General features: G+C 32.9%; 1 protein-coding gene and 1 long non-coding RNA gene across 21 annotated transcripts in view; one reads left to right on the top strand and one right to left on the bottom strand.

Annotated features, from left to right (window-relative positions):
- The window catches only part of CACNA2D1 (calcium voltage-gated channel auxiliary subunit alpha2delta 1), a 527,964-nt gene that overhangs the window by 462,678 nt on the left and 37,761 nt on the right, over window positions 1–27,525 (top strand). For 4 of the 19 annotated variants that reach the window (XM_086397170.1, XM_086397182.1, XM_086397169.1 and 1 more), the window contains exons 16-24: window positions 2,149–2,226; window positions 4,156–4,230; window positions 4,449–4,523; window positions 7,444–7,500; window positions 10,742–10,813; window positions 12,096–12,167; window positions 15,273–15,334; window positions 21,499–21,575; window positions 23,518–23,578. In XM_086397170.1, coding sequence (XP_086253296.1) covers window positions 2,149–2,226; window positions 4,156–4,230; window positions 4,449–4,523; window positions 7,444–7,500; window positions 10,742–10,813; window positions 12,096–12,167; window positions 15,273–15,334; window positions 21,499–21,575; window positions 23,518–23,578 — 629 coding nt within the window. Of the gene's footprint in view, window positions 1–2,148; window positions 2,227–4,155; window positions 4,231–4,448; window positions 4,524–7,443; window positions 7,501–7,535; window positions 9,380–10,741; window positions 10,814–12,095; window positions 12,168–15,272; window positions 15,335–21,498; window positions 21,576–22,842; window positions 22,864–23,517; window positions 23,579–27,525 lie in introns of those variants that run through there. The other 15 variants (XM_086397168.1, XM_086397167.1, XM_086397180.1 and 12 more) reach the window with 8 other exon arrangements.
- Window positions 1–27,525, bottom strand: part of LOC147374446 (uncharacterized) — a 32,747-nt gene that overhangs the window by 1,309 nt on the left and 3,913 nt on the right. Inside the window, exons 2-4 of one of the 2 annotated variants that reach the window (XR_015162771.1) lie at window positions 25,768–25,877; window positions 24,796–24,962; window positions 13,827–18,414 (exon numbers count right to left, since the gene is read on the bottom strand). This is a non-coding gene — a long non-coding RNA (uncharacterized LOC147374446). Of the gene's footprint in view, window positions 1–13,826; window positions 18,415–24,795; window positions 24,963–25,767; window positions 25,878–27,525 lie in introns of those variants that run through there. The other variant, XR_015162772.1, reaches the window with a different exon arrangement.

Below are 27,525 nucleotides of genomic sequence, written 5' to 3'. Positions count from 1 at the left end.
TCCATACATGACTACTGGAAAAACCATAGCCTTGACTAGACGGACCTTTGTTGGCAAAGTAATGCCTCTGCTTTTGAATATGCTATCTAGGTTGGTCATAACTTTCCTTCCAAGGAGTAAGCGTCTTTTAATTTCATGGCGGCAATCACCATCTGCAGTGATTTTGGAGTCCCCCAAAATAAAGTCTGACCCTGTTTCCAGTGTTTCCCCATCTATTTCCCATGAAGTGATGGGACCAGATGCCATGATCTTAGTTTTCTGAATGTTAAGCTTTAAGCCATGTTACCATTCCTAAAACTGTGCATATACTCAATATATACAGAGTTGGTCCTCCATATCTGTGTCCTGTGTCTATAGGAACAACCATTGCAGATTGAAAATGTTTAGGAAAAAGATTCAGAAAGTTCTAAAAAGCAAAACTTGATTTTGCCAGGCACTGGCTTAATGTATACATAACATTTACGTTGTACTTATAACTGTTTACGTGGTATTTGCATTGTAAGGGGCTTTCCTGATGTCTCAGATGGTGAAGAATCTGCCTGCAATACAGCAGACCCAGTTCGATCCCTGGGTCAGGAAAAGCCCCTGGAGAAGGAAGTGGCAGCCCACTCCAATATTCTTGCCTGGAGAATTTCATGGACTGAGGAGCCTAGTAGGCTACAGTCCATAGGGTTGCAAAGAGTCGGACATGACTGAGCGACTTCCACTTTACTTTACCTTTTTGCATTGTAAAAGGTATTATAAGTTATATAGAGATGATTTGAAGTCTGGAAGAATGAGCATGAGTTATATGTAAATAGTACCCAGTTTATATAAGGGACTTGAACATCCATGGATTTTGGTGTCTTTTGGATACTAGGTTTATAAATTATCTATAATATGACACTGTTTGAGGTGGAAAGTTTTCATTGCAGATATTAATTCACATATTCAATTAAGGATGTTTTCATGGTCAAATTTTCTTCCTTAATACTAAATACAAAGTCAACATACCTATCATGCAGCCAACTATGTGTCATCATTTCCTTAATTTTCTTGGTCCCAAATAATTTGATACCTTGTTCTGCTGAAAGTGTATGATTGTCCTTTCCCACTAATTCAGTTTCCACTGTTTCTGAGCTTCCCATGTGTATGATTAATAATAAACCATAGCCTAAACCATTTTCTTTATAAGACTGTGCTGTTTCTATAATTAGAACAAGAGTCAATAAATTTGGATTTGGGATCATTATTCACAAAAAGATTACTAATAATTTCTCAGTAAATTCAGAATTTTCAACAATAATTTTTAAACTATTTTAAAGAGTAATTTTGTTAAAAATGTAGTTCTGACATGAAATATTTGTAACAGAAATATAATTGTTGCAGATGACAATCATAAAATGCAGCCTATGACCTGAAAAATCAGTTTTTTTCCAACTAATCTCTGTGGATTAATGTAACATATGAAATTATCTACATGCTGATTAATACTGTGTGATTATTTTTACTCTACTGAACTGCTTCATGACTGGACTTTCATATTTGATTACTGCACTTGTCTGCATCGTTTCAGTTTGTCAAAACGTTCATTTTGGAGAGCATATAGAAGCAGTGTTGCTTCTTTTGAACATCATAATGCTTACCTAGAATATCCTAGAAATGTATTATCAGTAGCATGTTTTTTCTGTTTATAATATTATTTTGCTACACATCTGTGATTTAGCCTGAAGCCTTTGGCTTGGGGCATGAAAAAATTTAAGAATGGAGCTGAAAAAAAAAGCAAAGTTAAATCATTTGAAACAATATTTTAATATCACTCTGTTCATAGTGGCCTCTGATATTAGGTGGACTCACTGTGAAAAAAAAGAGTAGATGGACAGGGTTACTACAAGGCTTAGTGTAATTTGACTTTTAAAGTTATTGCAATGCTCTCTTGAGAGTGTTATTTTAGATGTTGCATGCTTAAAGAACTGACTAATAGATACTACTAATTTCTAAGGCATTTATTTCATTGACTTTTAAATAAGCTTTCAAAATAAATTTCTAATTTTTATGACTGTTTATAAAGCAACTAAAATACAGTGTCAGATATCCAAAAACTAATGCATAATGACAAAGTTTAAATTGTTATTTGAATTTGACTTTTTTCTGTGAATCTATTTTTAGGAACTGGGACTTGTCATTACTGGAACTCTTCCGGTCTTCAACATAACCGGCCAAAATGAAAATAAGACAAACTTAAAGGTTAAAAGTTAATTGATAAAATTAATAATAATAAATGATAAACTATGACGTTGAAGCTCATTGTGGATAAGATATTTCTATAAGGAAATAATACAACGTAACTGTCTCATGAGGCTGAAAGTAAAAGTCAGCAGCTGTCTATGTGATAACCACCTGGGAAAAAGGAAATGCAGGACAAATTCTCAGTTCCCCCAGAGACAAGATTCAACTTAACTCTATCTAACTGTGACTTGACAAGAACACAAGTTCAGGATCTGGGAGTAATTATTGCTTGGACCAGAAAGTTCATTTGGGTTTCCCGTAAGATGTTACAGAATACATGATAAATGGGCAGTACTACTGTGTGCACATTTTTAAATGCATCTAAGATACCCATGGAGTTCATGGTAAAATAAAAATAACATGGTAATGTTTGTATCAGATATATATAGGTACCTTTTTAGGATCGCTCATCCTCCCAGTCCCATACAATAAATTATTTTTTTTTAATTATCATGTAACTTAAGGATATGATTTAAATGAATAGTTCTCTTTCTGTTTTTCTCTTTTTTAAGATTGAGGAAAAAATGCTTACTGAGTCTCATAAAAATACTTATTTCTATAGCTCTGGCATTGTCAATGCTACCAACTTAAAGTTCTACAAATGTTGAAAAATATATATCTTGTGCTTGTTAAATTATCTCATTTTAAAAAATACTTTTGATTTAAAGTAGGTTTGCATTCCTTTGTCTTAGCTTGCATTAGAAGGAATTTAAAAATCTAGGAGAATTAAGATTTTTAAATACTAAATACTGATTTTATATTTTGGCTGACATTCCTGATTTGAGGGAGATTTATTTCTAGTTTATAATATAATGAATGTTGCACTTAAGCATTATTTGTTCACTTATTATAAATTTCAGTTGAAATCCTTATTTTAATAATGTGGCCATAGAGAAAATTGGTTATTCCTCTTTGGGGGCTCATTACCATTCTTAAATATATGCTGGTTCTGATTATTGTAACTCATGAAGGGAGTAATTCTCTTAACTCCTCATATAGACTGTGTAAGGGATTGCTTAAATTTGGGGAACATGCTCTGAGTTGGCTCTGGGTTGGTTCATGGGAAAACAGCATAGCTGTTGACCTAACTTTCTCATTCTGTGTGTACCTACACAGGATTTACAATGTGCTTATAATAACTGTTGACTGGATTTAATGACTTCCTGTGTAACATTTTATTTTATAATTTAATTATATTTAAAACAGATTCCTGATTCCAAATTTTAACACCATTACCATCCTTATGTCCCATAAAAGACTATGATAACAATTTGCCACATGGATTCTTTGATTTGCAACTAAAACTATGATGCCCATTGTTTGGTATTTAGAAGTTAACAGCAAGCAGAAATAGTGTTGTGAGAGTTTCCATTTTATTACACATAAGATCACATACTTTTCACATATACACTAGTATTATCAGCAGCAAAAATACATGGTTCTTTTTTATTTGGTATTGTCTAATTAATTTTAAGTGGTGATTTCTGAATTGTATTATAGCACAAAGTCAGTTTATACTCACAAATATACATACAACCCCCACTTAGAGCTGTTGACTGTATAGTATCAATTAAACTATAGGGTAATTAGTACAAAAAGCAACAAATTTAAAATTTCATATATTTTTGTATTTTAGCTCTAATAATCAAGATTTCACTTTTAACCTAATAACAATACAGTTGAGGGAAAAGAAAAATCACAGCTGAGAATCACTGCAAACTGATAGCTTAAGTGCCTCACGCTTACACATAAAAAAACATATATATATATATTTAACCTAATGTGAAATACAAGCATTGTCAAGCAAAAGGAGGAATGTATGTTATAATTTTGTATAGAAATGTGCAAATTTTTGGTAAAAATATACTGCCTTTTTGCTTATTATAGAATCAGCTGATTCTTGGTGTGATGGGAGTTGATGTGTCCTTGGAAGATATTAAAAGACTAACACCACGTTTTACAGTAAGATGCAATTTTCTCTTTTGATATCTTTTTTATTTTAAAACTGTACTAATTTAGCTTGTCTTTAAGGCACTTAAGAAATTCTCAAAAATTGTGCATTTATCTTTGCAAAGTTACTAAATATTTAAAATAATTCTTAAAAGAATGTTATAATATCATGTTACCTTTCTTTATGCTTTAAAATATGTATTTAATAATTTATTATTATTATTTTTCAGTTGTGCCCCAATGGCTATTATTTTGCAATTGATCCTAATGGTTATGTTTTATTACATCCAAATCTTCAGCCAAAGGTATGTCTATAATTTGTTTACAGTGATAGTGTTCTGTAAAATTAGTGATTAATGTTCTTATTAGGTTCATCATTTTTTATTCACTATATAGCACTAAGTATAAAAAAGCATTTTATGTGTAATGTTAATAATACATGACAAAGCCACAGTTATGCGAAGAGTGAAAGCAGTTTTCATTTTCGCTTACCAGCTTAGCTCTGCAATATTCCTATCCAGTGTCCAGCTAACCAGGAGTCCTGTCTCGGAGGCAGTCATTGTCACCTCTGGGCCTGAGCTTCGCACATCCTCCTGGTGTTTTAATTAGGCTGTAAGGTAGTAAAGGCCGCTGCCTGGATGGGCATAAACCTGAGAGCATTATTCATGTTCCTCTCTGCATAGGCCATTTCTCTCTCTCTTTGATTCTGGTAATTATCTCTCCTTTCCCTCTCCCAGACTTATAAAGATATGTATAAAATGCAGTAAGTAAAACTCAGTGAGATGGACTTCATAACTGGGAAGGGGTTATTAATCAGTGAGTTATATGAAAGTTATAAAATGCCATACATTAAAGATTTTATCCAAATCTTTATTCCTACTTTCCTAAATATCTCATCCAATTCATTTCACTTTTCATTAATGCTTCACAGGTAAAGCACTTATGTATCTATATGTAAAGCTGGCAAAACCTTATTTATTTTTAATTTATAAGCAGCTTCAAGTTATTATTTAACTTTGAAGATAATATTAAGGATACTTTAAACCATGCTTCAGGGAAATCTATGCAGACTTACACATACTATTTCCTTCTCCCCAGGCATAGATATTTAATGTTAGAGATATTTTAGTGTATCAAGTAGGGTCATTAAAAATTATTCAAAAAGTAATAATTAAGAACCATTAATATTGAATATTAAAAAACATTTATTGTTATAACTAATATCTGCATTTTATTTCTCACTCTGGAAATTATTTCCATACAAAATCCATCATTATCTAAATATTTACTAATTATTTATAGCTACTGATCACACTGAATTATTTTTAAAGTTGTTACTTTAATGTAAATATGAGATAAGCATTTCACATGTTATCATTAGTCTGTCACAGCTCTTTAAAAACATGTCAAGTTTCTTATAATAGAGTTGTTTATGATTGGCTAACATTATGATTTTTTATAATTGAAAATTTTGATCTTTCTGAATCTTAAGATTTGTAAAAACTTTATAGTATTATTTTGTATTATGTTGTATAGCCAATATATTTAAATTATATTCCCATAAGTAACATGATTTAAATGCTATAATAATATAATGTGCTGAAGAGTGTGAAGGAGCCCTACTTTTATGTAGCTGGACATTTCATGATTGTGAGTGTAAACTCCTTCCCCAAAGGAACTAAAATATATCATAGACAAAATAATAAAGAAGAATAATGAGAATAATGAATATATGTAAATATATAAATCCATCATTTAGAGGTAATTATTTGAAAAATTTTTCCCTTTTCTACATTCTTGTACTAATAACCAGTATTTATGTGGAAAATATTTTATTACTATTTGAATGCTTTAAACATGTTTCTGGCTCATACTTGGAATAATTAATTTACTAAAATTTTGAAAGCTACAAACAAAATATAAATTATTTATAAATTCATAGTAAAGCCCAAGTGGTTGATTTTTCTTCAGGATTATGTTATTTTTTCATATTTTTATATAGGAAATTATTAAAAGAATAGTTTTAGAGAACCATTTAAAATGTTTAAACTATCAGTGTATTTTTTCTGAAGTTCATGCTTTTGAATTAAATATGCTTATTCTCATTATTAACAGGTTAGATATTTTAATTTCTTTTTGTGGGTGATGTTACTAGTTATACAGATAGATACAAGAACCTGATAAAGTATAATATAGTGTATTAGAAACTGATAAATACAAAGGACCAATATGGTTAGAGTAGCATGCTAGCCAAATTAATCTTAATCTTTTTCATTCAAAATTCACCAGTGAAAATATAGAAAAATAATGCCATGTTCCATAGTATCCATTATTATTTAGCAAGATCAACATTTAATCTTACGCAGGCATTCTTTGCTGAATGCCTTGTGTTTCCTCCTGAAACTATAATCTTAATTCAACTTATTTGAGTACAATTCTGAAGTTTTTAGAAGGCAGAAAAAGTATCCTAAAGCCAAGAATAATGGAAAATAAAATAGCTGTGAATCTTTTGCTTATCTAATTTCCTAAGGAATCATTACTTATCTTCTCAAAGTGACTCTTCAGAGTCTCTACCATGACTATATTTTGACAAATGCTGAATTATGTATCCTCCTTTATTCCAAAATAGAATTTAGAATTCCCTCATTTTGTTTCATTGACATAACCAGATTAGGTATACTTACTAGATATCTCATTTTTTATCAGTCTTAAGAATATTTATTGTATAGGAAATTGTGAATAATTTACATTTAAAATATTTAAAATATTTAAAATGAACCTACAGTGTTATGGGGAGGGAGGAGGGAGAAGGGTTCAGGATGGGGAACACATGTATACCCGTGGCGGATTCATTTCGATATTTGGCAAAACTAACACAATATTGTAAAGTTTAAAAATAAAATAAAATCTAAAATAAATAAATAAATAAATCAGCATAAGAATTGTCTGAGAGAAAGCATCTTTCTCCTTTCCTACTTTATTACTTTTTTTTTTTAGGAATAAAAGGAAAATATTAGTAATTTTTCTTTAAATGTTACGTAATTTTACTAGCTTTACATATTTTTTCACTAAAAATATTTTTGAACTTTCGTTTATTAACTCATCATGAACTTGATGATACCTGTTTCTGATTGAGGAAATATCTGACCAAAATTGATGATAAGGTAGAACCTTTACCCAGGTTGATATGTAGTATGATGAATTACCGTCTTTCTGTTGCTTCAGCCTATTGGCTTAGGTATACCAACAATTAATTTAAGAAAAAGGAGACCCAATGTTCAGGTAACTGAAGTTAGCAGTGCCTTCAAATTTGCTAAATCAGAGTTGCGATCAAGCTTCTTTTCCTAAAAGCATATGATTAATGCCGCCTTTCTTGATAGCAAGCTTCCAGAGCATGAGATGGAGATGAGCATCATTTTTCAATAAATTAGAGCAAAAATGTTATTAATGATGGCAGAGGGTATGCATTTGCTGACTAAAGACTGCTAGCAAATTATGTAACAATGATAATCAGAGTAATCACAAAATTAAAATTAGGTTTGTTATTAAATATTATTGTGAAATCAGTGTCAAATCAGTGTAATCCTAACAATTGGTTGTAAAATTAACTTCTAAGTAGAAATAAAAATAAAATTCTGATGTGTAATTTCTATGAATCACACAATTTAAGCAAAAATTCTGGGGAATTTCTAAAAGTATATTTTCAGGTTAGCAGTTAGAGAAAGTTCACGTCACCTAATTAAAAATGTCCAAAATTGCAAATTAATCTTGTCTGGAAAACTCACTTGCAAAATCTTTCCTCTGGTGGGAAAATAACTTAAAACATTAACACTAAAAATAATCATCGTGAAAGGATTCTTCCTATAGTTTAGTAAAATTTAGTAAGAGCATTTCAAAATTTTGAAGAAAGTTCAGCGTGACTTAAGGTTTTATATGTAAGCCTATTTCTTTTTAAAAAATGGTGATATTGTAATAGAGAGGTAGTGTGATATTAATGGATCATTACAGTATGCATTTGTAGAACTGAACTCCAGTTTGTTCTACTTATAACCAACACTGTATCCTTGAGTAGTGCACTAAACCCCATGGTACTTCAGTTTCTTCATCTGAAAAGTAGGAAGATTCAACTAATAATAATTTCCTATCCTACACAGGATATTCTGAGGAAGTTAAATATAGATCCCCAGCTCCATCTCCTGAAAATTCTGACTTAATTTGGCCAGGGATAGGCCCTAGGCTTATGAATAGTTTTAAAGATTCCCAGGGATTCTAAAGAACAGAGCCTTTGGATTAATAAAAACTTCAGTTCCCTTCTAGCTCTAAAATTCTGTAACAATCTGAATTTCATGTTGCTGTGTCAATCTTCATATCTTTTATGGTTCCTCTACAGTTAAAATTTGCCTTTTCTTGATTTATTAAACTGTTTTATGTTACTCCTTTTGCATGTTTCTTTTTGTGTTATTACCTTAAATTATACTCATTGCAGTCATGTGCATTTTAGCGAACTTTTAGTTTTGCGATACTTTTAAATATTGCATGTAGATATTGTGATATAATTTAAAAAAAAAACAACCTGGAAAATGGTTTATTTTTGTTTTAAGGAAACTTTAAATGGCAAACTAGCAACCACACAAGACTTCTAAATTTAGAAAATATTTTTTGAACTATGTAGTATTTTTAATAATGCTGTTAATTATTTCAATTTAAAATTTAAGAACATTACATTCTGCCTTTTATTTTAGTTCCACAAATAGTATTAATCATTTTATTAGTTGATATTTAAATTTTTCAAATGAGGATTGTTGGATATTTAAAACATTTTAAAATATTTGAAAAATGAAAAATATTAAATAATGAAAGTGTTGGGAACGCAGGGACTGGATTCAGTTCTCATGCGTCTCTTGGTTCTTTTCGATATGAGTCTGCTTTTGAATTTTTCTGTCACTTTACTTGTGATGAGTCTTTTAAAAACTGGTCAGCCAGATTGCCATATACAAAGTACAAGTGGTGCGTTGACATTTTTCTTTTATGATTTCCTTTTCCTTTCTGTGTCTTTATATGTTGGATTGGGACATGATCTTCATATTGCCAATTCTTCCTGATAATGCCTCCTCCATGCATGCTGTTTGGGTCTGGTCATGCTATGCATTATCCATTGCATGTAAGATGATATTCTTATTTATGTTTATATTTTATCATTTTATTTTGACTTTGTTTTGCAGTGAGTTGAAATTGTCATGCTGATAGGGTGTTTGTGTAAAGATAATTTATTTCATATGACTTTAAGTAAGGAATTTAGAATAACTGTCAACTTTAGAGTCTCCTTTTGATAGAAATGTGTACAATTTCATATTTTAAGCAAAGGACTAGAATTATTTTCAATGCTGATTTTTATTTTCTTCTTCAGAAACATGTTACTTTTCAAAAGGGTATTTACTTCCAAACCAGTAAAATGCTGCCTAAAAAAAAATCAGTATTTTAACCTGTTGAACAATCCAATACTTATTTTCAATAGTCTAGAACCTTCTGAATTTAGATATCAGTTTCATAAGCAGTGAATTTTTTTTTAATAGACATGCCAGGCACAGTTTGTTTTCGTTTTTTTTCTTTTTTTCTTTAAGAATTCCCATTCATTAAAACCCATGGGAATTATATATTTTTCATTATTTAAATGGAATTACTCCCTAAAGGCATTTCTGTCATTATTATAAAATGAATATATGCTATGTATATTGTGTTATTCAGCATTTGATATAAATATTTAACTTTAATATATTTCATGTTTGGCATTGTCTTTGGTAGTCAGCATTTGTAAAACAGTGTTTAAAATAATGATGATTCAAATATATTTTAGAAGAGACTGTGAGGCTGTAATTTTTTAACTTCCAGTGACCTTCCACTAATATGGCATAATTTGTGTTTATTACTTCTATCTAATTAGTTATAACATATTGATGGTATCTAATTTAGTAAACATTAAAATCCAGTTTCTAAATTTTTAAAGTTGTAAAATTTTAGACATGTATTATGATTTTATGTTCTAGTGAACTTTGAAATTCTACTACAACATGTTGCATTACTAGTGTTACAAGAGAATAGTATATGTTTCTTTATCAAATATTTTGAGGTCCTTACTTTATGATTAAGAAAAATTTTTTTAATGTCACGTGGTCATTTCACATCCTGATTAAAGAAAAAAAAGCTGTAAGTGGATCTTCAGAAGTCATATTCCCACAGGATTTGTGATTATAAATGTCCCGTCTAACACAGGACTCAAAATATAAGTATCTTCAGTTGGTGATAATCAGAATTTGCCACAATTAAGGCTCAAATTCCTAGCCTACTTATTATAATTTTAAAATATATATGAAAGAATCTACATTTATACAATTATTTAGTCAGCTTTTTCATATAACTTAGGTAAGTAACTTTTATGGAATTAATTATATATTTAAATATCCCTTGAATTATTCTCTATACAGCATTTTACAATGTCCTATATGCTTAATTGTTCTCTGTGTAGAACCCCAAATCTCAGGAGCCAGTAACTTTGGATTTCCTTGATGCAGAATTAGAGAACGATATTAAAGTGGAGGTAAGTGCAGTTGGCCTGAACAACACCCTCCTATCAGATGCTGGGATTCTTCCAGTCCACAGGATTTGTTGAGCATTTTCATGTGTTGGTTCTCTCTTTGGACTATATGCACAAAGATGACTGTCTTTTGTCTTTAAAAATTTCCAGATCCTAGGCTCTCTGATCCAAAAGATCATATGAAAAGGAATAAATATTTAAAATTGGGTGTGACCTTAGTTTTTTCTTTCTTTTTCCTTCCACAGGTAGAGTTGTGTATTTCAATACAAATATAACTTGTAAATTTCAATTAAAAAAACATAGGGAGGAGGATGTTGCCATAGAATTGAAAGAAAATTTTCAGAGAATTTAACCACTCAATAAGCAACATGAGGAAAGAAGCTGCCATGTTTTTCTTAGTACTCTATTTCAGAAAATTTCTATTTTCTTTCAAAACCAACATTGCATGCCACTTCCTCTGAGAGGACCTGCCATAATAATAAAGTGAAAAGTGAAAGTGTTAGTCGCTCAGTTGTGTCCAACTCTTTGCAACCCTATGGACTGTAGCCTACCAGGCTGCTCTGTCCGTGGGATTCTCCAGGCAAGAATAGTGGAGTGGGTTGGCATTTCCTTCTCCAGGGGATCTTCCCGACCCAGGGATAGAACCCAGGTCTCCTGCATTGCAGGCAGATTCTTTACCATCTGAGCTACCAGGGAAGCCCTCCATAATAATAAAGATAATTATTAATAATAACACATATTGAGTATGTGATATGTGTCAGTCATGGCTTTTCAAGAGCTTCTGAAATAGGTTCATTGTTTTTGTTGTTATTACTACTATTATTATTATGTCTGTTGTACCGATGATCTATTTGAGGTACAAGACGTTACATAACTTATCTCCAGTTACTCAGCTATTAATAGTAAGTAGCAGAACCAGAATTTGAACCCGGCTTTCATGTGCCAGAGCAGAGATTTCTCAGATTCTTTCAAGTGGATTAACTCTGTCTCTTATCTATTCAAAGACTCTCGTATTTCTTTTACAGTTTGTCACACATTTGTACTTGCTTTCCACATTTTACACATTTACTCCCTCAGTGTAGAACGATAAAGTCTATTTATTACAATTACCTTAGACTGAGGCTTCATGCTGGGATATTTTAGGTAAACAATGAATATCTGTTGTAAAGTATTCTGACAGGATGACCTAAAATAACAATAATGCAGTAACTTTTAAAAAGAATATTTCCACACTTGGTTGGTCTGTTGAGTGTCTGCATAAAGTAACTGTTTCAATTTCCCTTAGATTCGAAATAAAATGATAGATGGAGAAAGCGGAGAAAAAACATTCAGGACTCTGGTTAAATCTCAAGATGAGGTAAGAATTAAGCCAGATTTATTCTTAAATAAAATGTATATATTAATAATAATAATTGACATTAGTGGTCAGTTTGATCTAGTAAAACAATATTTATTTATCAAACAGATGTTTCTAGTAAACAGATTTATTTAAAACACTCCTTGCTGGAGGGATATTTTCAGTAAGATTTTAAAATCTGAAACGTTTATAAAATAATGTTGCTATAGGTTTCTTAATGTATTCTTATATCACTAATAATATATTTTTGAAAATTACATTTTTAAGAATTTTATTGAAGCATAGTTGATTTACAATATGTTTCAAGTATATAGCATAGTGTTTCAGCTATACATACATATGCTAAGTTGCTTCAGTCGTGTCCGACTCTGTGCGACCCCATAGATGGCATCCCACCAGGCTCCCCCGTCCCTGGGATTCTCCAGGCAAGAACACTAGAGTGGGTTGCCATTTCCTTCTCCAGTGGATGAAAGTGAAAAGTGAAAGTGAAGTCGCTCAGTCGTGTCCGACTCTTAGCGACCCCATGGACTGCAGCCCACCAGGCTCCTCTGCCCATGGGATTTTCCAGGCAAGAGTACTGGAGTGGGGTGCCATTGCCTTCTCCGATACATACATATACATACATACATATTCTTTTTAGATACTTTTCCTTTTAGGTTATTACATAACGTTGAATATAGTTCCCTGTGCTCTACAGTAGGTCCTTGTTGGTTTTCAAAAATAGTATTTTATGTCTCCATTTTTTCTATCACAATAAGAAATAGAACACACAATATAATGTCCTGCCTGCCATGTTCTTTTAGGCCATTTCAGTCATACAATTTGAAGTCAGTACTTAATAGCTGTATGTTTTGTATGGCTTGTGTATGCAGATGTTTTAATTGTTGAGTTACATATATTAATTTTTTTCATTACTTGTTTACTTGTTTCTGGCTGGGTTTATTTTCTTTTACTCTTTCTGTATGATTGCCCTGCATTTAAATCTGAAATTAAATCGAGAAAACATAGCTACCACTTTAAAATCACTGGTACAACCATGTAATGCTTGTATTGTTTTATAATGACGTTGGGAAGTTCCTTGTGTATTGAAAGTGTGTCTCTCCATTATCAGTCACATGGGGATATGTGTTTGTATATTTGGGTATTTGAAAAATACATAGAGCCCACAAGCTTTTGAGCCTAGACATTTAATTTAAGCTTTTATGTATAATGTAAGTCTTATTTCCTCATAATCTCATCCATTTTAAGTGTAACAATTCTCCTGAGTTTGTTAAATCCATTTTAAGTGTAACAAATCTCCTGAATCTGAATCAGCAGAATTTTTTCCCTAAGATGAAGCCGGGATCCAAACATATAACTTCATCAGCACCTGCCCTTTCTCACTTTAATCAGGAGTCCCTGTTACCAGAACACAAGGGGGACACATCAGTGTCAGTCTTGAGATTTGAAATGTCAGCTCTGTTTACTTAGACTTTAGCCATGCTGTTTATACCTTCACTTTTCTGAAAGAAGAGCTAAACCATTCAGCAGTTCTGCCACTTCTCTCTGTTGATCTGCCAAAAAGAACTCTTTGACCTGTACCTTCTTTTTTTCAACGTATAAATCCATTTTGTTTCTATTAAGTCACTTTTTAATTTTTCTCCTCCAACTTACTGTAAATTCTTTTTTTTTTTTTTTGACCAATATCCCTCCATAGACTTTTCGTATTAATTACCTTGAATAAAGTGGTGTCTTGTGTCTTTATTTCTCTAATCTGATACGGTTTTTGATACTCTTTTTTTTTTTTAATATCTTGTAGAACAATACTAGTTTGCCCTGGTTTTTTAGGAGTAATATTAAATACATAAACTTTTTTTTAATTATTCTTTTAGGAATGTTATGAGTCCAGAAACTTCCTGTGCGTTTCCTGTCCTCTCTCCCCCATCTTCCACACACATAAATAAAGCCATGGGGATATTTGATTAATAAAACAACATTGTGTGGTTGTTAGAAAATAAACTTGGAATCATGCATTTTCCTTCATCCTGCTAGTTAAAGTCCTCTTGAAGATTAATTTTCCAAATCAGTAAATTGTGGAAAAGAATAGTATTTCATTTACTCCAGGGGCTTGACTAAATGAGACAAGGACTGAAAAATGTTTTGTGTATTGCCTAATATCAAGTAATAACTTTAGTGAATATTATTGTTCTGCTGAGGATGATGACACTGGAGATAACTGAAAATATTAAAAGATGCTTATGTATCATCACTGAATCTAATAGAAGAAGGAATGATAATTTCTTTACTACCCTTCAATAGCTACATAAGAAAGATTCAATATATATGAAATCATTTAGCTCTTTCTTCCTTTCCCTGGTGGATATAGTTGTTTTTCTAACCTTCAAAAATATTAAGTAATTAGAATCTAAGATAAATACTGTAATAATACCTTAATAAGAACTGCTACTGCTAATCCTGCTGTTTAGTCACTCAGTTGTGTCTAACTGCAAACTTATGGACTGTAGTCTGCCAGGCTCCTCTGTCCACAGGATTCTCCAGGCAAGAATTACTGGAGTGGATGGTCATTTCCTTCCCTAGGGTATCTTCCTGAAGCAGGGATGGAACCTGTGTCTCCTGCTTGGCAGGCAGATGTTTACCACTGAGCCACATGGGAAGCCCTAATCATAAGAGTAATATGCTAATCATACATTTGGATCTAGACACTGCATTAAATTCCTGATATTACCAATTTATTTTAAACATACTTTACTATGGAAAAACCTGAGTGTTATGTAACATTTCAATCATGTTTCATTATTAAAATTTATTTTTCTAAGAAATGTTTTTAAAGTTTTGATGTTAGTAATTTCATTAATTACTGATTTTAAATTAAGATTTTCCACTTACATGTCCTTAAAATTGATCATGTGGGTACTTTTTTTCCTAAAATTTTGCTTTACACACACACATAACAAAATAAATAATTATAGAGTGGAATAGATCAGACATTTGTGAAGAAGGGTATTGAATCACCACTGAATTTATAAATAGAGCCTAATGTTCTGCTGTTCTTATAAATTAACATAGGATAAAAAGTGATCATAATCAAGTCCAACTCTTTTTTAGAGATATATTGACAAAGGAAACAGGACATATACATGGACTCCTGTCAATGGCACAGATTACAGGTAATTAACCATATTTATATGTGTGCTTATAAAAAATATTCAGTTCAGTATCTTTTAACTATTTTTAGTATCTGTTTTTCCAGTGGATGAATATTGTTTTTATATATTCTCAAGCTGTTCTCAATGTAATTAAAATAGAAATATTATCCTTTCCAACATTAAAATGCATTAAAATTATACATTATTTTCAAAATGGGTAAAATGGAAAGCTGGAAATATAAAATTTAGAAATGAAAATTTGTATGATATACATATATTTGATATTTTGTATATTTATGTTAGTAACAGTTGACAAAATCCCGTTACTTTGTAGTCATGACCTCCACTGACTTCCTCATTAAATTATTATGTAGTTTACAGTACTTAAATTTAGGCTGCAAATTAACTTAAAACTTCTCACATCATCATATAATCTAATATAAAATGCTCAACTGATATAATTTAACCCCATGAGTAGAAATTCTGTAATATACTGATTCTTGCAGTTGACTGGACTTTGAAAAACTGGACAGACTAATACCCTAAAATTTCTTGGAAATTCTTCATTCTTCAACACTTGCTGAGCATTTTCTTTGCTTGCTCTAACTTTAAAGTCACCTCTTTCCCTGTGGTCCTGCTTCCTACAGCCTCGTAATACTGAAGCTGATACGATTACGTCCTGCTTATCCATTCTCTCTTCCTCCTCCATCACATCCCCACCTTTGGATTTCATGTCACCAGACAATACCACCTACCATTCCTCCCTTTAAAGAGTCATCCCCTTCTCATTTCCGGGATTTTGATTCCTGGGCTGGTTGCCACCCTCTCCTCCATTCATGTGGATCACTGTTTCTCAAACTATTTGGGACATAACCACAGTTATTAAAAAAAAATGTTTACTAAAATAAACACTAAAAGATGAAAAGTCAAGTGGACAACAATTTTTATTGGACTTCATAGACATAAAATTAGTCTGTCAGATTACTATAAAAATTTCTAAATGCTTACTCTCATTTTCTATATTTAACTATTCATGACCTGGTAATGGGTAGTTTGCAAAGGGACCAGGTTCCCTGGACATACTTTGAATACCACTGGCATAGATGATTTTCCTGGTGCCTGGACTCGGTTTTTCTGTCTCCTTCTCTCTGATGATCTTGTCAATCCCATCTTAGCTAGCTGCTTCAAAGTCATGTCCTGCAACTCTAACATTCAGACTTCAAGTCCTTCATAGTCTTAATCTGAGGTGTTTTTTTTTTTTAATCCAACTGTCAGATGACTACATTTTAGCTTTCCATCCCCTCCTTCTGATAGCCTAACTGCAGCAATCCTTTGACTCAGTTGAGACCTGAAATCCATCAACTCCTGAGACCTTTCATTGTCCTTGTCTTCCTCATGTGCGTGTACCTGTTATTTCAGCATAAATTCATTGGATCTTATGTTCTCTCATAAAATGCCATCAACTCGTACTCAAGTATAGCAAAGAGTAGTTTGACCAATTTCAATCCTAGTTAAATTATTACCAGTACCACCCAGCATTGGCACAGCTACAGATGGGGAAAATAAAATATTCCTTGACTGATAATGTCTAAAACCTCTAAACCTCAAGTAGACTTTTGTCGCGCCTTTTGATCTCAATAGTCCAATAAATTTAGGAGGCTTCTAGATGACTTTTGATAGCTTCACTCCTCAAACCCATCTCTTTCCCATCCATTTTCTCTGTTGATCTGAACCTCTATTTTTCTCAGTGAAATAGGAAGCAATCAAAAGAGACCTTCTACCACCATAGAACATAACTACTAGCATCTGTTTCTCCATCTCCTATCTATTTCTTTTCACAACACAAGGGTCATATTTCACAAGAGTCATAGTATTAATACTTGAGTTGTATTGTTTCATTTATCTATCCACAATACTCCAATAATTTGCTGTCTTAATATTTATAAAATGTAAGGTTCGCCACAGCCACTAGAAGCCTTACAGCATATGACTTCATTTACCATCAGTCATCTGAAGTTGTCGTCTCAGATTCTTCGCTGAACCACCTTCATCTCCATCCTCCTTGCTGCGCCTCATAAACCTGGAACCACTCTGCCCCAGGACCTTTGCACCTAACTTACTTCTCTGAGGATGTAAAGTGCCTCATCATTTCACATTATATATATGTGTGTACATATATATATATGTACATTATATATATGTGTATATATATACATGTATATATGAAGCATATATAAAGAAATTTTTTCTACTGTTTATTGTCTCCCCCTCACTGTTAAGTTCTAAGAAAGCAACATTCTAAGACTGTTAAATTCTGAGATTATAAGATTGTTGCCTGCTTCGTTTACTTTTGAATCCTCAGATTATAAGACAGGGGCACACAGTAGACATTCTATATATCTTTAGACAGTTAAGTAGATTTTCAACTTGTTTCTTTCTGTCGAATTCAAATAATAGTGTCCAAACTTCCATTGAAATATTCAAATATGAAGGATTCTTTGACTACATATTAATGTATGATTAATATGTAGCCCAATTAATAGGCTGTGGCAGACTCAACCATTCATTTCCTAATAAAACCAAACTATATTCCTCCTGCCTCTGTCTCAGAGCATACGCCTGACTTTGCCGGAGAATCTAGAGTGCTGGGCTTCTCTTAAAGCTGTAATACTATCACAGGGGACCATTGCCTTTTCTGTTGCTAGGATGGCATGCAGACTCAATCTAGAAGAGGAGCCCATGGATAGTAATGTCATGATACACCACTACATGCCAATATTTCTCCATTGTTTTAGTTTTTCCCATAATTTTGAATCTACTGAAAAATACCAGTATGACTGTTTTACTTGTATGTATCTCTTGGTTTCTCTCATTGCTATTAGGCATTTCTTTATACATATACCATCTTTATGTATCAGTATATACATAGGTCATTTTTTTTCCTTCCTCTTTCATGGTTATTGCCAGCTTGATATTTTTATTTTATTTTATTTTATTTTTAAACTTTACAATAACTTGACAAAGGGTGTAATAGCCAAGAGGAAATCTGGGAGTCCTGTCTCTTTAGAGATGACTTCATGATAGGAATGTGCTCTTTGCCTCTGTTGGTTAGACAAATAAATTCCAAGTTAGAAAAATGGTTTCTTTTTGACCCTGACAGTGAGTCATTCTGATGGTTGGTCCTACTGCAGTCATAATTACACTCTGGGGGAATTTAAAATTATTATCCTTAAATGTTTTTAATAATCTCACAAATGTCTCTGATATTCCTCCCCTTCCCCTCCCACCCCGAGTCATAACTCAGGTAACCAGATTAATGTTCTTTTCTTCAGTTCTGAGTATTTCTCTCCTTGTTCACAGAACTTTAGTCTCTTTCCATTTTCATTCGAGTTCAGACTTACAGGCTTGAAATTCACATCACGCATCTCTAGCCTAACCTTTCTGCCCTGTCATTTGCCCCACCATCCTCCCCACAGTAACCGCTATTCTCTGAACAAGCCTCAACTTCATCATCTTTGCATGTTTTCTTCACACAGTCCCTTCACAAATCTATAACTTTGGGACAGATTGAATTTATTTTCATTGTAAGTACTCCCTTGAATCTCTGTGCAAAGAAATTCACAAATAACAAAGTAGAACAAAACATTACATCTAAATTGAAAAAAGTGGAAGTGTTTTTATGTAATGTATGAGATACCAAATTTTACTTAGTGATTTCTGTCTCCTTAAGCTTTGATATAACTTGATATAACATATTTTGAAGTATAGAAATTATTTTAATAGAATATTTTCTTTTTAATGAAGAGTGATTTTATGGTGATATAAATGATGGAATAGAAAAGTGTGCTATATTCCATTTAACTATGTTAACCATGTTTTTGGGAGTTGCAAAAATATTGCTTGGGCTGTACCATCCATCTGGTGCCCACTGCCTTTATTAGATTTTAATCCCTTGGAGAAAATAAAGCAGCCTTAGTCAATTGGTTTTATATGGAGAAATACAACAAAGACTGCATATGGCAGCATCATTGACTTGGAATGTTGATTAAAGATCTTATCGGCTATAGGTTGAAAAAATAACTATTGCCTCAAGACAAAAAATCATTATGTGTAACTATATGTTTCTATAAAATATAGATATTATTAATAATAGCAACTTGAGACTTGCAGGCCAATAAAATGTATATATGATATGTCAATTTTAAAATTTCTACTGTGTTCCTCATGGGTTTCCACACTAATTTTTATGGTACGTGAGCTGTAACCCAAGCTTGCAGTGTGACACTGTAGCAGCCACATGATATATTGTTATCAGTTTTAATTTGAAGTTTCTCTTAGTAATAAATGCTGATGGGGCATTAAAATGTCGTAATTTCCCTTGAGAGGAATTTGTGGGAGACAATCTTCAAATGCTCACTAATTCTGTGCTACATTTTATAAATGGCAAGTGAATCATGAAAGGTCATCTTACTTTCAGACTAATTGCACTGTTTTTTTTTTTTTTAATTTTAATCTCTTCTACTTTAAAGGAAGTTACCTTTAAAATGAATGTAGAGATTTTCATTAGATCTACATAACATTTTGTTTCTCTGACCTTTACCCATAAGGGAAGTCTATGAATTACTTAATGATGGAGAAAGATTTGGGAATTGGAGGTAACAAGCATCCAATTATTTTGCTATCTTGACTGCATAATTAAACTGTAGCAAATCAGCCCTTGCTTTTTTCCTCTTCATGGAATAAATTTTTAACATATATTCATGAGAAGAAAAACCTGGAATTTTATATTTTGTCCTGTTCAATATTGTTCGTTAAAAATGCATAATGGGATTACAGTTTGGACATCTGTATTCAGAACCTGGGAAACATGAGGCTTGAGTGATGTAAAAGATGATCTTCTACAAATACCTAGAAATCTCAGAAGCCTAGAAATGGACACATTTTTCTGTATTGCTAAATTAGGGGTTAAATTGTAAAAATGAATCTGAACAACTCAATTGGTGACTTTAATCAAGCATCACTTTTTTAAAATTTTTAAATAATAGTTTAATTGGGAATCTTAAGAGATTACCTCATTTTTGGCATTAGTTTCCTTCTGTATTCAAAGGATAGCAAAGGTCATTTGCAACTGTAAGTATGGATAAGGAATAATTATGTTCTGCACATGTGTGTCAGCCATTGTGAGAGTAGAAGAATTGCATGTATGCAATTGTTACTGGAAACTGCATAATATTATGATTTTTTAAAACAATTCTTGTGTGTATGTTCATTAATTGGCATCTTCAAAATGAGTTGGGTTATCTGCCTGTCTGTGTGTTAATTTTTACAGTCATATTAAGACAAGGTTGGACGACAGGCTTGACAGTCTTTGTGTCTAAAATGTTCTGAATCTTGCTTAAAATTTGCACTGGAAATTGCCTTCAATGTGTATATCTACCACAAGACTAGAGTAGTCCCGTGGCTCTTGTAAACTATAAAAATCACGATGTTTCTCCTATTGTACCTCATAACAATCTACCAAATGATATGGGATATCCACATTTAATGAATTTGAAATAAATACAGTTACACTGTTGGATAAGAACCAATGGGATGCAAAGGAATCTGAATTTCCCCTTCAAAAGACACAGGGGAAATTGCAAAGAGATGAGTTCGATAATAGTAGGTATTTAATCCTTCAAAAGAAAATATTTCAAATGATTGTGTGCATTGTATAATACTAATAATACTTCTTATATTTGCTATTGTTAATAGTGTACATTTGCTAGCAAGCAGTGTAACGTTATGTATGATTCATTAGGGAGGGTATAGCCAATGTGCATGATGCAATTACTTTGCCTAAACATATCCCTACTATTATGTTTTTTTTCACAAAGTATTTTAATATACTTTTCTGGAAATATAGTATCCATGACATTTTCTTCAGCTCATTTATGGGCACTCTTAGTAGCTAATTTTCCTTGTGTCTATTCTAATTCCCCACAATGTAGAGTACTGGATAACTCTGGATGGCAAAACAAATTAAGTGCCTTATTTGCTGAAAGCATTTTCCTGTCAAAGTAATGTCTTTTCCTTCCCGCGAGGAAGATCTTTGGATTTCCCGTGAACTTGATGTGTCTTTTTTTTTTTAAGTTATGTTTCATTTTTGTTTGTTTGTGTTTATGCTTCTCTTGTTTCTATTGCAGTTTGGCCTTGGTATTACCAACCTACAGTTTTTACTATATAAAAGCCAAAATAGAAGAGACAATAACTCAGGCCAGATGTAAGTACTGTGAAAGTGACTTCAGGGTCTATTTGTTATCTCCTAGTACCAGAGGTTTAAATACGTCTAGACTTTTGAATACCCAAGGCTTATACCTTTTAGTAGGTGTTATTACCAAATCAACAGCAATGATTCTAACCCATTCCAAACATGCAAGGAACAAGAAATATTCTACATGGATAGAATATGAGCAGGTACTCCAGCCTCACCGGCAGTCCCCACCACTCTCCCCTGCCTTGCTTTGTGCTCATAGAATCATTGCGGTGCTGTTGTCCTCTGTTGCTGTTGTTTTAAGGGTCTGCTAACTGGCGCAAAATGTTTCACATAGTCTCTACTCATGGCACTCTGCTAGTAAAGTTTCTATTTTTTTTCTTTCTTTTCTTCTTGTTTTTGCATTCAGAAAAATGATATGCTCCACATCTGCAACATTGTTTGAATAAATTGCACTGGTCTTTGGCTTTGGTTTAGCAATTAACTCCCTTCTAATTATCCAAATTAATGTCTTCAGTAACCTAAATGGATTAATTTTTTAAAACATCATTTGTAATGTGGAGTAATTATTAACACTAACGCATATTTCAAGTCATTATTAATCTTTGTTTTGGGTGGCTAGATTTAGCAAGGTAAAGTGACCATCATATCCTTTACATATCACTCAAGTATTCCTAACCACCGAAATTTTTCCTGTTATGATAAAGTAAAAAAAAAAATGTGTATATATATACGTATATACTTTTTATATCTGACCTTACAGAAACTGCCGTTTCTTTTGTTTCTATGTCAGTTCTCTTTTTGCTCTCCGCAGTCCTAGTTCTCATTGTAAATTGTAGTAATTTAGACATTTGTATTTCTGCTTTCACTTGATAGATATGATGGTCTGTTAACAACCACTGACTTTGCATGAGCTAGTTCGTCACTTGATAAATGAGGGGATGACTAGTGGGTCTTTGATGATTGGTAAATGCTTCTGTGTATAGGCTAGCATCATTGGGATTGCACTTGAATTAGCCATTTTGCAAAATAGACCCTTGAAATAACCACAGTACAGAGAGGGTGCTCTAGTAGTAATTGACAGGACATACTTTCCAGTCTTCAAAAATATGTGTCTTTTTTTTCCAGAACTACAGCTGTACATAAATAAACCTTTGATCTATGCACAATATTTTTATTCAAGAAAGTCATTGAATAAAATATTGTTTGTGACCCCCTTTGCTTTACCCTCTTTTTTTTTGTTTCCCTGCTTTCTCTTTCTGATGGATTTTCACAGCCAAAAAGGGCAGAATGAAGGGCAAGTATTTTCTTGTTGCTCAATTTCTTTTTCTTTAGTACACTTGACATTTCCACTGGTATTTCCATTCCTATTGGATATTATCCTCTGTGCTTCTCATTTGCTAGATTTTCCTCCATGATCACTCAGACCTTAGTAGCAGAAAAGGGGGAAAGAATATGCTTGTGTTTTCATATATAACCTATTTTACTTTCTGTTTTTTTCTTAAACTTGGATACTTGTGTGTTTATCCTTCCACTTACTAATTCATACTAATATGAAGAATGCCGTTAATTCACTAGGGCATTAATGGGTTTATTGAAATAATTTTATTACAATATTGGTAAAATATTTATGTTGATATTTTAAATTAATACCTCTGGTGTAACGCTGACCTAAGTCGTTTTTTAAAGGATATCTTGGTTACCGTAGGGTTAGTTAGTAAATGGGAAAATTATAGACCTAGCATTATCTTTGATATGACCATTGTAATCCATGTTATGAAATTAAAATTGATTTTATTACTGTGAAGTATTGGGGAATCTTTATGTGTTTCAATTTAGGATGAAAGTCTATGTTTTTCCTTATTAGGTTATCTTTCTAACGCCTTATTGACATCAAATATCAGGATGCATATTCTGATTCTTATCTAACCCTATAATATTATATTTTCAGATTCAGAAACTCTGAAACCGGATAATTTTGAAGAGTCTGGCTATACGTTCATAGCACCAAGGTAGGTTTTGTTTGGTTTTCTTTTTTAAGGCTCATTGTGGATGTATAGGCCTTCAAGAATAGGTCAGAGTTGGGGGTCAAGACTGCTCTGGGTTATGCCATGTCTAATTATGGAACCAAAGGAAACAGTAAGTTTAAAACTGAAGGAGAATTCTGTTCGTTCAGTCATTCACCCATTCAGGTACTTAGCTGCTGCATTGTGCTAAACAGGATGCCGACTTGGGGATCAGGTGGTGACTGGGACAGATGGAGGTTCTGATTTTGTTGGAGCCAACAGTGTATTCAACAGAAATGGAGAGTTGTATATTTGCATTTGTGGCTGTGTATGCACATACAGCTCTGTATACATATACACATACAGATAGATATGTACAGATATATACCTGTATGTGTGTGTATACACACAAGAATGTGTATACCTCAGAGTATCTCTACCTCTATTTTCATATAATTATTTGGGACTCCATTCATGAATCCAAGATTATCCTTTATTTCTATTTCTTTCCTTAGTTTTTGACTCCCAGTCTCTAGCAGACACATGTAATAGTACATATCAACATAATTTCTATTACCCTAGGCTAAATTATTGAATAAAATACATTCAGAAGCTTGTAGTATTCTCTCCTCTCATCTTTTCCATCTTAAAGAAATTCCTTTCAGAAGGTTCCTAAAAATTGGTCTCAGTTATTCTTTCATTTTATTTCTGCATAAGCATATCTGAATTTTCTCTTCTTGAAAAAAGGAATATATACATATATATATGCACACAGATATATATAAAACTTTTCAGAAATCTGTATTAACAAAGCATATTCCTGCTTTGTAAGTGACTGCCCTGGAGCGGCTTTCTTGCTTGGATTTCCTTCAGTGTGGACACTGCTAATCCCATCTCTTTCGACACTTGCCTCCTCTTGCTTGTTGACGCACTTTTCTAGGTTTCTCCCTCCCTCCCCAGCTGCATGCTCAGTCTATTCCATGAGCTTCCCTTCTTGTGCACATCACTCACATGAGCTGCTGGACCCTCTTATCTTCGTAATGTGCGTCGATAGATACACCACAGACTCTCAAGTATTCTATGCTTTGGTTTGGGCTGACAGCTCCCACGTCTCCAGGATGATCATATCATCCAGAAACACAACAGATATAATATGTAGTTTATTAACCTTACATTAGAAGATCAAACAGTATACCAATTTCTAGACTTCATGTATATCCTACCTATTTCAATATGAGACGTTCATGTTTGTGGAACATGATGGGAATCTCTCTTCAAGGTCCTTCAAAGTCAGTATCTCCTGAACGTTTGTCTTCTTTTGGGGGAGCTCTTCTTTCCATGTTGCCTCAGTAACAAAAATACTGTCCTCTCTAAATGCCATTCTTGAAAGCTGATAGATACAAAGAAAGGGAGCAAAGATGTCTAACTTCTGGTCAATCAATAAGTCTTGCCAAGCAGGATTTATCTTATGAGTATCCAGTATGTCTGTCAGACTCTGCTGCTTTTGTTCAGCCTGGTGTTTTCTCTCACCTAAACTAGTAAGGCTGCCTCCTAATTGATCTCCCTGCCTCCAGTATCTCTCCCTTACTTCCTATTTCTGTCTCCTTTTTATAACTAGAGGGAATTTCTAAACTTTCAATAAAGTTTTGGTTCTCATCTGCTAAATACTAGCCAGTGGCTTAGCACTGTCCTCATGATGGTCTGTTCTGCACAGGATGGCTTTCAAACATCCTGTCACTAGATACCAGTTTACCAGTGTGGTACCCTATGCTCTAAATCAGGGGCTGACAAACTGGCCTGGAGACTGGCTGCCTGTTTTAAACATGAAATTTTACTGGAACATAGCCATGGCCATCTGTTGAGGTACTGTCTCTGGTGGTAACCTGGACCTTTTTAGCCCACAGAACCTGAATCATTCACTCTCCTACCCTTTAAGAAGCAGTCTACCAACCTCTGCTTTAAAGTCCAGCCACACTAAATTTTTTTAGTTCCTAAATGTGTTTTATCCTGCTTACATTAACCTTCTATTCTGGTTTGAACACACCCACCACCAGTCCTTTCCACACTCCAACTTCATAGCTCCTCCACCTGGGAATTTCTTTCCTGTCCTCTCTGGATTAGACATCCTTGCTGACTGCCTCACAGAGTCCTATATTTCCCATAGTAGAGCACTGGCCACATTTCACTTTACTTACTTTCCCCAGCCGAGATGATGGCTCTCTTTGGCTTACCATTCAATATTCAATATCACATCTGCTGCCTGGCACACAGTAGGGGCTTTGTAAATATTTGGTGACTGGAGAATCTATAAATATATGAAAAGTATTTTTAAAATCATGTTAATAATGCCTGCAATCTTATAAGCAGTTTTTTGCTACAAGTAACTTTGAACCACTAAACTGCTGAAACTAGTAGGAGATGGAAAGCAGAATATTACTGTATAGCACAGAGATGAAATGGCATTGCGATACTGAGTGTGCTCTGTTGATGAGACTCTCCCTCCATCTCAGATCTGTGATTTTCTCTGGGTAGCTTCTTGACTCATTTCTCTCAATTTTTAAATAGCAGACCACGCAGATTGGCTTTTTCAACTTCACTCTTAAACAAAGTAGAAAGCATGGTAAATGTCCAAGTTCTCCTGGAGAGGATGAATATATCTCTCAATCCCAATTTGTAGGCAATCAATTTTGTTTAATTCAGCAAAGATTAGCATATGGACCACTGCTGCAGCCTTAAGTATGTTCAGCATCATGGCTGGAAGAGTGGAATTTGCCTCTAAAATTTAGGGAAGGAGTAAATACCAGAGAAAGAAAGACACATTGTAGCTTGTAGGATAAATCAATGAGTGTCTCCCTCAGTTAACATATTAAGCCTTTTACATGCTATGATTACATTTACCCCTCAAAAGAATATAATAAATTAGTATTATTATCCTATTTCATGGATTAAGAAACAGTTTTAGAGGTGGTAAATAATAAGGGATTTGAATCCATTTCCTTGCTACTCTAAGGTATAAATATCTACACTGAATATGTAAATACTTAGGGAATTTCAAAAGAACATCCAGTACAGCTGAGCAAATATTTTTGTAGGGAACATTTCCTGGGAAAGTGGGCATTGAATGTATATTCAAAGATTTGTGGAAAATAAACTGATAAAAATTAAGAAAAAGAAAAAAAAAATGGTGAGGAAAGACAGACATTTATGTTACCCAGGATATCAGGCATATGTTTTTGTCACTGTTATTAATGGGGAACAGTGAAGCAAATTAGAGCAACACTATCAGAGTCTGTTTCCCAGATATTCATTGTCATGCTGTTACTCAGATTTCCTGCATCTTAGTTTCTTTACTAGAAAAATAGTGCTAACAATTATACCTATCTTATAGAGTTTTTATAAACTTTAAATGAGATAATACTACATGTAATATATACTTGTAAGTTTATTACTTAAGTAATATATATTTAATATAGTTCTTGGTAAGAGATGAGCTCTAAATAAATATTAGTTATTATTTATGGTTCTAGTGGAGGTAGGAAGAGGGAGTGCTATTTAACAAAGAATGTTAAAAAGCAGTTATTTTAAAATAATTTAAAGGCAAAAGCTTGCAATTTTTAGAGGTAGAACCATTTCTGTTAATTCCTAAATAATTATACTATTTGATCCTGATTAGTACTCAGTTTTAACTTTTCCTTCAGTCTTAAGACTACTGGAAAGGAAAGCATTGAGAATACAGATGCATGTAGCATTATTCCTCCCTTTATGAGAATTACCGTCAGAGGGATGAAACATGAATTAATTTTTCTATCTTTCTGGGATAATCAGAAATAAGAAAGCACTTCAAAGATATGTTGGAATGAGAAAGAAATAAAAGTATGTGATCCCCAGTAGTTAAAGACTAATTTGTGATGTATGACCTATGTAAGTGAAATAGAATGAGAACAAGCAGTATT

Source organism: Bos grunniens, chromosome 4 (assembly GCF_055505025.1).
Source record: "Bos grunniens cultivar Pamir isolate PY7600 chromosome 4, Bosgru_T2T1.0, whole genome shotgun sequence".
Classification (NCBI taxonomy): Eukaryota; Metazoa; Chordata; class Mammalia; order Artiodactyla; family Bovidae; genus Bos; species Bos grunniens.
The sequence above is the reverse complement of the archived record's forward strand: the minus strand, read 5'-3'. Positions and strand labels throughout refer to the sequence as shown.